At 47.1% G+C, this 12,693-nt stretch overlaps 1 protein-coding gene and 1 pseudogene across 1 annotated transcript in view; one reads left to right on the forward strand and one right to left on the reverse strand.

Moving 5' to 3' along the window:
* The first annotated feature begins 354 nt into the window (after positions 1 to 354).
* Positions 355 to 972, forward strand: LOC150010965 (large ribosomal subunit protein uL6 pseudogene; annotated as a pseudogene).
* A 2,509-nt stretch (positions 973 to 3,481) lies between these two features.
* EP300 (EP300 lysine acetyltransferase) overlaps positions 3,482 to 12,693 on the reverse strand; it is a 68,442-nt gene continuing 59,230 nt past the window's right edge. Inside the window, exons 28-31 of the mRNA XM_090272373.1 lie at positions 11,982 to 12,146; positions 10,643 to 10,804; positions 6,960 to 7,241; positions 3,482 to 6,788 (exon numbers count right to left, since the gene is read on the reverse strand). Coding sequence (XP_090128499.1) covers positions 4,590 to 6,788; positions 6,960 to 7,241; positions 10,643 to 10,804; positions 11,982 to 12,146 — 2,808 coding nt within the window. The 3' untranslated portion in view covers positions 3,482 to 4,589. The remainder of the gene's footprint in view (positions 6,789 to 6,959; positions 7,242 to 10,642; positions 10,805 to 11,981; positions 12,147 to 12,693) is intronic.

Raw genomic sequence — 12,693 nt, forward strand, 5'->3', positions numbered from 1 at the left:
CACCCCAACCCCCACTGGTCTGCACAGTCAAAAGCAATGAGGCTTTATTTTCCCCAGGTGCTGGAACTGTGAGCTGTACAGTCTGGTCTGGTGCTGGGAGCGCTCCCCAGGTGTCCCTTCCTACTTTTCTTAATTTGTGACTGCACTTTCCACCTGCTGACCACAGCCACTGTCACTGCCACTGCTTCCACACCATGTCCTCTCCGCCCCTCCTACTTGTCTGGATGAGTATTTTTTCTTAATATCTTTGTTGGACTTCCATGCAGCTCGGTTTTCTGGAACTTCTGGTTGTCTCTAGTTTTGAGGTAGCTGTATTCCTTCTTAGTTGTGGAGGGAGATGCCGCCTGTCTACCTATGCCTCCGTCTTGGCAGGAAGTCCTCTTTGCCACTTCTACTGTGAGGATCAAGACCATTCTCAGCAATCAGACTGTCGACATCCCAGAAAATGTCGACATCACTCTGAAGGGGTGCAGTTATTGTGAAGGGCCTCAGAGGCACCCTGCAGAGGGACTTCATTCATATCAGTATAGAATTCAGTCATCTTAGGAAGCAAAAGAGGTTTTGGGGTGACAAATGATGGGGGAACAGAAAGGAACTGGCCACCGTTGGGACCATCTGCAGTCAGGTACAGAACGTGATCAAGGGTGTGACATTGGGCTTCCGTTACTAGATGAGGTCTGTGTACGCTCACCTCCCCATCGACGTTGTTATTCAGGAGAATGGTTCCCTTGTTGAAATCAGAAATTTCTTGGGCGAAAAATACATCTGTAGGGTTCGGATGAGGTCAGGTGTTGCTTGTTCAGTGTCTCAGGCCCAGAAAGACGAGTTGACCCTAGGAGGAAATGACATTGAACTTGTATCAAATTCAGCTGCTTTGATGCAGCAAGCTGCAACAGTTAAAAACAAGGATATCAGAAAATTTTTTGGATGCTATCTGTTTCTGAAAAAGGAACAGTTCAGGCTGATGAATAAGATCTCAGTTGTCCAGCTATAGAAACAGCAAGATACGGAATGATTCCTCACACTTATTTGCGATATTCCTCACACTTATTTCTGTGATTTTAAAGATGCAATAAAAGCTCTGTACTTGGGGGAAAAAACATGTCTGTTCTTATGCCACTGCTTTAGTCTTGATTCTGGCTTTGTAGTTTAAGTTTTGAAATTAGGAAGTGTGAATTCAGCAAATTTATACTTCAAGATTGTTTTGGCTATTTTTGCTTCTTTGCATTTCCATGTGAATTTTAAGATCAGCATGTCAGTTTCTCCTAAAATAAAAAAGCAGTCAGCAGATGTATTGATAGGGATTTCTAGATCAAGTTGGGGAGTGGTACTTTTTAAACAACATTAGGCTTTCCCATCAACAAATGTCTTCATTTATTTAGGCCTTTAATTTCTTTCAATTATATTTTGAAGTTTTCAGTGTACAAGTCTTGCACTTCTTTGGCTAGATTTATTCCTAAGTATTTTATTCTTTTTCATGCTGTTCTGTGTGCTCTTTAAATAAGGTGATGTCATCATTCCGGGAAATCGTCTAAAGATCAGTTTCCTTGGTTGTAAAAGTAGCTTGGAGAGCTTACCTTTGACCCCGTGGTCCCCTGCCCACGCCCTTTCAGTGTGTAGTCTGCATTTTGAATTTGCTTGGAACAGGACGGGTGTCACGTGTGGGTTAATCTGCAGCCATCTCGAGGGCTTCGCTACAGTATGTAAGATAAAGACTCTGGAGAAGAAAGGGTGTGGGAACTACAGAACTTGGACTTCCCGGTAACCCTTTTACTGGCTCTGTGATCTGCAGCAAGACGTTCCACCTGAGCTGTAACTCTCTCGCTTGTTCTGGCGGAGTCAGTGAGCTAATAAGGCAGTGAGCGCACCTGGCACATCGAGAGGCCCCAGGTTTGGTGTGTTAGAAACAGCCCAATGGGAGGCTTGTGGCTTTTAGCTTTTCCCAGCTTTTCATTAGGATAATACTGAGATCACATTCTTGTATCATCTGTATTTTGCCGTTCCCTAGGACTTCCTGCGGCCTGGGCAAGCGCAGCTTTTTTTCCTCCTTTCCCCGTAAGTGTTCCCACCCTCACTTCTGTACAACACTGCAGCGAAATGTGGTCTAATGCTCCAACTCGATGTCTTGTTGGAGGCTAACTATACAAGCTGGAAATTTACTGCTTGGAAATGGGTTAGAATTCTAAGTATTTCTCTCTTGGGTGCCTAGATCAATCCTGGGCCCCTAGTAAATAGGGAGCAAAGTGGGGGTCTTCCTATAACAGACACCATCTTCCACAACCTGGTCTCAGCCAAGTGGATCTGAAGCTCTTTTCTGAACAGGACCCAATTCTACTCTTCCTGGGGTGGGGGTCCTCCTCACGCCTCTCCGTCTCTTCTCAAATCATTTCCCCTCCAAGGTCCAGTTTAAATGTTCTTTGCAGAAAACTCCCCAGTTGTCTTCGGCCAGGTTTTGCCCCTACTCCCTGAGTCCTGTTCCTGCTTACACCTTTCAACATTTCCTGTTTCATCTTATCGCAGCAGCATCCGCTCTTTTCTAGATCTCAGACGGCTTGAGGGCAGGGCTATATCCTGTCCGTGCGCCATCTGGCCTGGCACAGAATTTGGGTGCCTCACACACCATCTGCGGGACCGCCGATCTGAGGCAGGTGCATGCTTGATACATTTCTTGGTGGGCTCTAATTGGGTGTGCAAGCTGACCTCACATTAAGATACTGGCTATTTTTGATGAGAAAATAGAAAATAGAAAAAAAAGGAGTTTGAACAAACCTACTGGAAGAGGGCTTTCTGTAGCCCTCAGCAGACTACCCTATCCAGTGTAAAGCTCTCTGACAAAACAGGACCTGCTCAATGATGCCAAAGCTGCTCGCGAACAGCATCCTTCCAATTTTTTGAGCTTGTTCATAGCCAGTGTAATTAATCTGAAGTTGGAGGGAGGACCAGTAATCTCCCAGTTCCTTTAACAGCTGGAAAAGTACTCGACTCACTCTTATTATCAATCCCTCTCGCTTAGCTCTCCAGGTCTTTTTTCCACAATTTTTCTTTCCTACTACCTCGCCCCCCACAGTTAGCAAAAACCAAGTGTCACAGAATAGGGATGTACTGTGGACCTAGGTTTACGTATTGCTTTTTCAAGAAGCTGCGTGACTTAGGAGCTCATTTTCATCCCTGTAAGGTAATGTCAATTGGAGGACCATGAGGTCGTCCATAGGGGAACATGGAGTAAAGTCCCATAGTAAGATGGTAAAGGCTAATTAATATCAATTCAAATTGACAAAAATAGGGAATTAATATTTGGCTGGTACTTGTAGTATTTTTGCCTGAACTGGAGGAAGTTACCACAACCCATTCGTAAATTCATTTTCATTCACACAGGGAGGCTGTAAGCTAGTGCTTTGCTTTTTCCTCTGACTGCTATGCATCAGGGTCGTAAACTGCTGCCTTCTAAGACGAGGATGTGACGGCAAGAAGTGAAACAAGCTAGCTGTCTCACACAGTTTATTTAACAACAGGTAATAAGAAATCAAATTTAACAGTCTATACAGTGATCCAAAGTTCATATTTATAAGTAATCAATTTTAATTGCATGATTTACAACAGTTGAGGGTTTTTGCTTTCTATTTTCAAGTTTTACAGAAAGTGTGTGTGTGTGTCGGGGGGCAGGGTAAGGAGGAAGAAAGCAAGCAAAGAAGAAACCCCAGGGACACTTTGCATGTTAAAATCATCCCACTGGAATCGTTTCTTACCCTCTTTTTAATTTTTTTCTTTGTTAGATGTAAAAATAACAAAAAAAATTCTCCCGAGAAACAGAACCACAGTATATAATACATCAATTTGGCAGCTGCCCCTGTATATTTTGAAAAAGTCATTTTTCTTTCTACATGTACAAATTATTTTAATACTTGAAGTTTTTACGCTCAGACTTACAGAATAGAAAATTTTCTGGAGCACAAAAGTTGACTTGAGGGGAGGAAAGAGAAATTTTTTTTTTTTTTTTTTTTTTTACATTTTTAAAAGAATGAACATCTTTGCACCCAGAGAAAAAAAATTGGTATTTTAATATATATTTATATATATTTATATATATATATATAGAATGTAATTTTAAAGTAACATTAACCCCCTTTGTCCTCTGGTTTTAGAAATGTTCTTTTTTTTAACTCTTCCATAAAGTGAGGAAAATAGGGAAAAATGTCAACCATCTGCACCAGTAAATAATAACTATTAATATTACATATTTTCATTAATTTAAAAAAAATAATAAAACCTATTGGAGGTGCAAGGCAGGAGCATGTGGGTGGCTTCACAGACCTCAGCCCCCTCCCAGTGCACACTTGAACCACACACACAAGGGAAAAAAAGGCTGGCGGTAACCAGCCATAACAAAAATATATTCTTTGTATTCTATTATCCCTCAGGTTCATCTTGCATGTTTGCTTCAAACCACAAACAGCTACTGCACAGTTCTTATGTGTTCCAAGGAAAATTGTCTTTTAGTCTAAGAAAGATTCAAAAAAATTGTTTTCAGTACAAAACAGTCTTGTTAAGAGAAAATAATTTTTTTGCTCCCAAAATACTACAAGGTGTCTCTAGTGTATGTCTAGTGTACTCTGTGAGAGGTTTGAATTCAAGTCCGCGTTATCGGCGCTGAGTCCCAGGTCTGTGGCGCTCACACCATGGAGGTTTGCCATGCCTGGGTTGCCGGTGAGCTGAGAAAGCATCGGATTCTGGTCCGGGCCGGCAAAATGCCCTTGTTCCATGGGGTTGGCTTGGGCCGCTACCAGCCCTGGGTGTGGAGAGCTGGTTTGTGGGGATACGTGGTGAGGAGAGGGCTGAGGCTGCATCCTTGGGGACGGGCTGGAGTGGGGGGGCTGGGACTGCGGCCGTGGAGAAGGGACAGGCTGGGGGGAACGCACTTGATTGGAGAGAGAAGAAGGGATCTGCTGGCCTTGTAGGTGTGGAGACTGAGCCTGATTTGGAAGCATATGCTGTTGGGGACTCATGGGGTTGGGCTGAGCAGGGGACCCCATCTGTTGCTGAAGGAGTCGCTGCTGATAGGCCTGCAGACTGGCCCCTGCCTCTGCTCCCAAGGCCTGGGGGAGCTGGCCCATCTGTCCCATGCTCCCTTGTTGCATCTGTTGCATGTGATGCTGCATCCGCTGCTGCTGCTGCTGCTGCTGCGGGGGGTAGCCAACTCCTGGGGGTTGCTGGAACTGACTGTGGTTGGCCATCCCAGGGCCGATTCCTGGTCCTGCTCCCTGTTGCTGCTGCTGCTGCATCATCTGCTGTCGTCTCAAGATGTCTCGGAACTGTGAAGGCATGGTGTTGTGATTCATGTTCATCTGCTGAGCCTGCGGGCTCATCCCTCCCATGGGCGGCTGGAGTTGCTGCTGGGGCTGCTGCTGGGGCAGGCCGGCCCTCTGGACGCCCGCCTGCATGGGACTCATGTTCTGCATGGCTGGACTGGAGTGGACCCCCTGCTGACCTGGCATGGCGGGGGGCTGCAGCCCTGGCTGGCCCTGGGGCATGCCAGGCTGCCCAGGGAGGGGTTGCGGATTAGAGTTGGCGTACTTGGCAGCCCGCTGCTTGATGAACGCAGCCAACAGCTGGGGATTGGCATGAAGGATACTAAGCACCTGTTGCTGCTGGAGGGGAGAGCTGGGAGACCTGAGAGTCCGCAGAAGGTTCTGTAAGGCTTGTTGAGAAACAGTGCCTGGTTTGAGAGGGCTCACACCGACCTGGCCCAGTCCTGGCTGGGGAGCCATGTTCAAGGGTTGACCATGTTGGGCCACTGACATCATGGCTGGCCTTGGCATCCCGGACTGTAGTTGCTGGGGCTGAGGCAGTCCTCCTTGGGCCCACGGGGGCTGTTGCTGCATCCCAGTGGGCCCCATCCCTGGCTCCAGGTGCCCACCGGGACCTCTGGCCATGGGAGGTGGGTTCATACCCATTGGGGCCATTGGGGCCATCTGGGGCATCTGGTGTTGGATTGGCCTTTGAAATATCTGCACATGGGCCATCTGGCGCTGCGTCTCAGCTGCCCTCTGAATCTGCATTGCCATCTCCACTGCTGCAGGTGGGGGCCCCGGAAGAGGTGGCTGAGCAGTCTGAGGGGGTGTTGGAGGGGTCACCTGTCCTGGTGCTTTACCTTGGGACACAGGGCCAGCAGCTTGAGTCCTGGGCAAGTAGGGCGGCATGCTGTTGGGAGGGGTGGGCTGAGGCTGAGAAGGGGGCTGGGGCTGGGGCGTCTGTGGGGTGGTGGGCTGTTGGCTGGTCGGCGTGGTTGGAGTGGCAGGAGTTGGGGAGGGCAGGCCCTGCTGCTGCCCCACCACACCAGTCCGCTGCATGCTGGCCATCCTCCTGCGGAGCATCTGCGCCTGCTGGAGCCGGTGCTGCAGCTGCTGCTGCCGGAGCTTCTGCTTGATGTTTAGGCAGAACGGCACGGGGCACTTGTTCTCCTGGCAGTGCTTGGCATGGTAGCAGCAGAGGGCGATGAGCTGCTTGCAGATGGGGCAGCCTCCGTTGGTCTTCCGCTTGCACCCCTTGGTGTGCTGCACAACCCGCTTCATCTTCTGGCAGGAGGGCAGCGAGCAGTTGGCGTTGCGGCACTGGCAGGCGTGCACCAGGGACTGGATGCAGCGCTGGATGCTCAGGCGGCGGGAGTCCCCGGGGCTCTGGGTGGCCGCCGCCTGCTGGTTGTTGCTCTCATCATCTAAGCCGAGCCCCAGCTTCTCCATTTTGTGGTCATGGTTTTTAGTGTTATAGCAGGTGATACACAAATCGTAATCCTGCGGGGAAAAGAGCAGAGATGCAGGTCAAGTCTCTTAAGACTGAAGTCATTGAAAAGCACTACATATTCTGTTTGAGTGTTTTCAAAAGCCCCTTTAATTCTACCACTCTGACGCGAGGCCGGGACGCTGACCCCCCTTGCGGCCCCCCCCACGGCCCCCGGGGCCTACCTCGCAGACGGTGCAGTGCCAGCGCGTCTCCACGTGGTGCTTGCACTCATTGCAGGTATAGACGAAGCGGTCTTGGCTCTGGGTGTGCAGCTCCACCAGCATGCACATGGTGGACCACTGGGCTCTCCGGAGGGATGAGAACTCCAGGTGCTTGTCCCTTGCCAGCGTGAGAAAGGCGTCCCGCCCGTCCATCAGATCACAGGGGATGAGGGGGTCGGGATCAACGATGGGCGGCAGGGAGTTGGCGGCAGGGCCGGCGATGAGACGGATGACAAAGAAGACCTGCAAAACAGACTGGCTCAGGGGACTCTGGGACGAGAGCGCGCCCACACGGTGCTGGTCACCAACGGCGGCCAGATGAGTCTGGCTGGGCCTGCGAGGCCGATGAACACAGTTAGTGATACAGCCTCACGCCTGCTTCCCATGCCTCTGGTCTCTTCCCTGAGACTGTCTACCGTGGGCCTCAAACCCCATCTGATCTTTTCTACCTCATTCAGTAATTCCTTCCAAATCAGAACGGAGCAGGTCAGGTACAGCGCATGTGCCCCAGAGAGGTCTAAGATGCAATCCATGGTTTAATCTAAATCTAATGGAAAAAAACCCAGGCAATTTCAAAATGAGGGCAATTCTCCCAACAATGGGCCTGGCACTCTGAAAGAAAAGGCGGCCAGGAACTAAGGCATGGCAATTCAGCATGACGTACTCCCGAACTGGAGCCTACGAGGAACAGACATTAGATGGTGACACGGGGTTCAGTTTCTTGAATGCAAGACCATAGTTGGGCCATGCAGGGGTTGTCTTCTTAGAATGTACTTGCTGAAACAGAGACGAAAGAAAGAAAATGCAGTTGGTGATTCTGAAGAGTATGGAAAGGGGCCCTGCATGCAACTTTCCTTTAAGTTTGACATTAAAAAAAGAAAAGAAAAAGAAAAACCTCCTTGTTCCTTGCTGTGGAAGCAGCAAAATTTTTGTTCATTGAAGTCTGAAAACACACAACCATTAGTAAAGGCTGCAGTGGGAAGCCGTGTATACGAGTACGTATCTGAAATTCATTAGCATATAACTATATGTAAACCCTTACTAACCTAATAAAAAGTAAAAGGGCACCTTCAACGAGGTCGGGATGCTGTGACAAGTGCTGTGTCGCCCTCGACTGAGAACCTGTGCAAACCGGCCGTGAGACTTACAACGTACTTGGGGAGAAATGTTGGCATAAAAGAGCCCTTTAGGGGAAGACACATTTCTAGAAGAACGCAGGACAGGAGAGCACACACTGAAGAGGCGCACATAACACAGGTGCCAGAAGCCAAAAGCACCAAGGGAGGACCCGGATGGGCGTCTGACCTTGTAATAAACACTGGGTTTCAGATTGTGTTTCGGAGGAAATACTCATAAAGCAAAGAACGCCTGAAAACGTGACACAGAGGCAGGCGCTGCTGCAGCAAGTGGGGAACGCCTAACTCATTCAAAATAGGGGCAAACGACCGCGACCCGGTGACTCCCTAGGAAATCTTCACCATGGCCAACCCTTGTAACGACTGCCACCACGACTGATTCCACTCCATGTCACTCTTTAGCAAAGACAGTCCTTGAAATGAACCTAAATAGACAACACCTTAAGAGACTAATTCCTACCAGGTGACCACTACCTCCATCTTCAGACTAAACAAAGTCACAGAACGTATCTACTATTTAAGTCAAACCCATCACAATAGGGCCTCTCCCAGTTGCTGTTATGTTAGCAGATATTGCTCTAAATTGCTAGTAAGTATCATCGAAGTGAGGCACTCTCTAGAACTAAGGAACCCTTCCGTTTCACTAGCATGGCTGAGGCAATGGCAGCAGGCTCTACGTCATAGCTAGCCTGTTGAGCTCAGTCCTTTAGACTTCAGCAGTAAAGGCACAGGGTCACAGCAGCGGTGTGCGGAAACAGATGTTCAGAAAGCCTTTATAGATTAGGCTCCGTTACAAGAAATAGCTCTCTGAAGGAGGGTTCTGCCAGAACATTTCTCTCCTGAAGCCTGCTTAGTTAATTTGGCTGTAACGCCATACCAGAACTCAGGCCTTCAGCTCCCTCTCTACACCCCTTCTTAAGAAGAACCTGATTATGACATCTGACCAGCGTCGGACAAATAGTAAAAATCTGACATGAATGTCCCTTTAAGACTTCTCATCTCACCGATGATGGTGTTGAAAGGGAAAAACACCCCCACACACCCCACGACAACAACAAACAATGAAATAATTCAAAGTTTTAACTTCTCTGAGAAGAGGTTACAAAGTGTATTTATGAAAGTGTAACTTTTCTTCAATTCTTTCCACTTCTCAAATCATTTTCAGGAAGGCCAACAGTCAACATTTTTATTCATTTGCTTTGCCCAAGTTCTGTTACAGACAAACTGGAATGGCCAATGGAGTTCTAAGGAGCTTAATTTAATGCAAAACAGCAAAAACATCCAACAAGCGAATCTCCTGTACATGGACAGGTACACCCCCAAGATACACTATGCTTATACTTTAAAAATACAGTCATGTGCTGCTTTGCAACTGGGACATGTTCTAAGAAATGTGTCATTAGGCAATTTAGTCATTGTGTCAAAGTCATAATATATCCAACACAAATCTAGATGGTATACAAGATGTGTCCAGAGAAAGTCCAGCCATTGTTACTATGACAAGAATGGTTTGTGCGACATCAATGTGACCCGGCAGCCACGGAGATCGGACTGGAAGACACATGTGTGAACAATGACGACTTCCCCGTACTAGTCAGTGGGGGCGGTAGATGTAGGTGAGTAAGCATGTGTACTGTGCGGCCCTGGCATTCAAAATTTTGCGTTAAGCTCAAACATCCCTCCACAGACACTATTCGGATGATTCAGAGGCCGCAGCTGTGGGCACCCGGTGATCGGCAGCTTCACCACAACAAGGCACCTGCTCATGCATCATGTCTCATGCAGTTTTTTTTTGGAAAACATCAAATTACCCAGATGACTCAGCCCCCCAACATCTTAGATTTGATGTTCTGCAACTTCTGGATTTTCCTTTGAAAAGGAAGAGATTTTCAGACCATCGATGAGATTCAGGAAAATATGACAGGGCAGCTGATGGTGATTGGGAGAACTGCGTGAGGTCCCAAGGTGCCTACTTTGAAGGGGACGGAGGCATCATTGTTCTGTGTACAGTGTTTTTTGTATCTTTTATCTTTTTCAATAAATGTCTCTATTTTTCATATTACATGGCTGGGTACCCCTGGAAAGACCTAGTATAATCTAATACTATGACACTGATGCTATACTTTTATAGGACTGGTAGCACCTTAAGTTTGTTTACAGCAGCACCACCACACACACGAGTAATGCACTGCGCTGTGTATGGCACTACTACAATGGCTGTGACACTGCTAGGAGATATAAAATTTTCAGCTTCGTTATAATCTTATGGGACCACCATTGTATACACAGTCCATGTTGATGCAAGATATAATCGAGCACCACCTATATTCATAATAGATGCACATCAAAGACAGTATCACTGTCTAAGAGATGCACATCAAAGAGACAGTGCCCAGTCTAGCAAATCACTTCTTAGTCAAGTGATTTCTTCCTTCTGAATTTCCAATATGGCGCTCAGGTCATACATGCCAACCTGCTCCCCTCCCCTCCTCGGAGGCCCCGCCTCACCTCTTTATGCTTCTCCATGGTGGCGTACAGCTTCTGTGAGAGGTCGTTGGACACGTTGGGCATGCCTGGCTTCTTCTTGTTGCCCCTGCTCAGGCTGCTCTTGTTTTTGCTGGTTTTCTTATTATTCTTCTTTTTAGCATTTTTGCTGTCTCCCTTTGTCACCTGTAGGGTAGCACAAAGGAGACAAGAAAACGTTAACGTTCTGCTAGAAGTGATCTGAATAATACAAACGGTAAGAAGACCCCTTTCTTTGAAACTAGAGCTCCTACTATGCCTTCCGCCAACTGCTCTTCACTCACCCTCTTCATTTTTAAGCTGCCATTTACAGTAGAAGTTCGTTTTCCCCTAGTGAAGAATCCCCGCACTAAGACAATGGCAGCCTTAGGTTGTGAGCAGAAGAGCCCCATAGTTTGGAGACCCCTTCGATCGAGCAGTCCTACCCGAGAAGTGACCATGGGGAGCACGGCCTAAGTGGCAGTGTGAGGCAGCGATGAAGGGGGCACGGGAGTGTGAGCCAAAGACTTGCATTCATTTCCTCCTACTCACCTCCTAGGGTTTTATGGGCCTCCTCCAAAACCATCAATGAATTTAAACAACAAGGCTATAAAGAGTTCTTTTTAAAAAAATATTTCATTTTAGAGGGGGGACTGGAGAAACATCAATTTGCTGCTCTACTTATTCATGCATTTATTGGTTGATTCTTGTATGTGCCCTGATCAGGGACTGAACCCACAATCTTGGTGTATCGGGACAATGCTCTAATCAACTGAGCTACCCGGCCTAGGCCTGTGAAGAGTTCTTTAATGGACTATTTAAGGGTGACTTTAGAAGGTCAGACTAAATGAGGGCAATTTTAGACATGCCATGGGGATGTAACAGACCAGGAAAAGTTCCTTATATGATCCTCCTACAAAACGAGGCTCTGTACCACGGGACTGGCCAATTGTGTCCAGGCCTGATTTTGTTTTGTATGGCTTTAAAATGCTTTGATTTTTAAACATTTATAAAGTGGTGTTTAAAAAAAAAAAAAAAGAGATACGATATATGGTTTGCAAAGCCCAAAATATCCATATCTAATATTCAGTGTTTTCTTTTCTGTTTCCACCATTGGTTTCCATACTGGGTGGAAATCCAAGGTTCTATTTACAAAGGTGGTCTGATGATGGAAAGGTTTAAAACCACAAGAAGAGAACCTCAGTAACTTAGCCAGTATTTCTCGCTTGATTTAAAGGACTCTTTCACACCTGAGAGCTTTAAGACCAAGCTGAAGCCCCAGCTCACTTCTGGATTATAGATGAGAGTCAAGGTAGAAGCTGGACAGGGGAATAAGAAGCCTTACGTCTGTGCTTTCATTGCTGGTGTTTTCCTCTCGCTTCCTCTCTTCCTCCTCCTGCTCCAGCTCCTTAATGCTCTCTTCCAGAACATTGGGCCAGAAATCACCTTCAAAGTAGGGCAATTCCTTTGCACTTGTTAATCGATCTTCAGTAGCTTGTTTAAAAATATCCTGTGAAAATATCCATGCACAAATTAAAATATCTGTTTTTTTTTAAGCATTTATATTATACAGAAGCAGCCACAGCTAACGGACACACGAAACACCTCGGCTGAAAATGAAAATGTCTTCTAAAGTGGTGGTTGAGATGTTATATCTAAGCACCATACCTAGGAAGACATTTAGTGTCACAAACAGTAAAAAGGCCATCTTAAGTCAGTATTTCTGGTTTTCTCTTCCCTCTACCCATGAAGGCAGGGAGATTTCCTGCCTCCATATGACCAGGTGGTCCTGCCAGGCCCAACGGCAGAGGCAGCATCATTCACACGTGGCCTTCACCACTCCTGACAACAAAGGCAGCGCATTGGGAGGCTCGCCTGCCATGCCCCGCTCCTTGGAGTTCCAACAGCATTCACTGAGAAGTATTTTCAGCACAACTCAAACTATAAAAACTGCAAACGGTATGGCTAGAGACTGATCTGCTGTGCTGGTGGGAAAACACCCAGCTGATGATTTCCTCCCCAAACGTAAAAACAGGTAAGAAATCCAGTAGTTCAAG

Source organism: Furipterus horrens, unplaced genomic scaffold (genome assembly GCF_987537825.1).
Source record: "Furipterus horrens unplaced genomic scaffold, mFurHor1.1.pri manual_scaffold_4, whole genome shotgun sequence".
NCBI lineage: Eukaryota > Metazoa > Chordata > Mammalia > Chiroptera > Furipteridae > Furipterus > Furipterus horrens.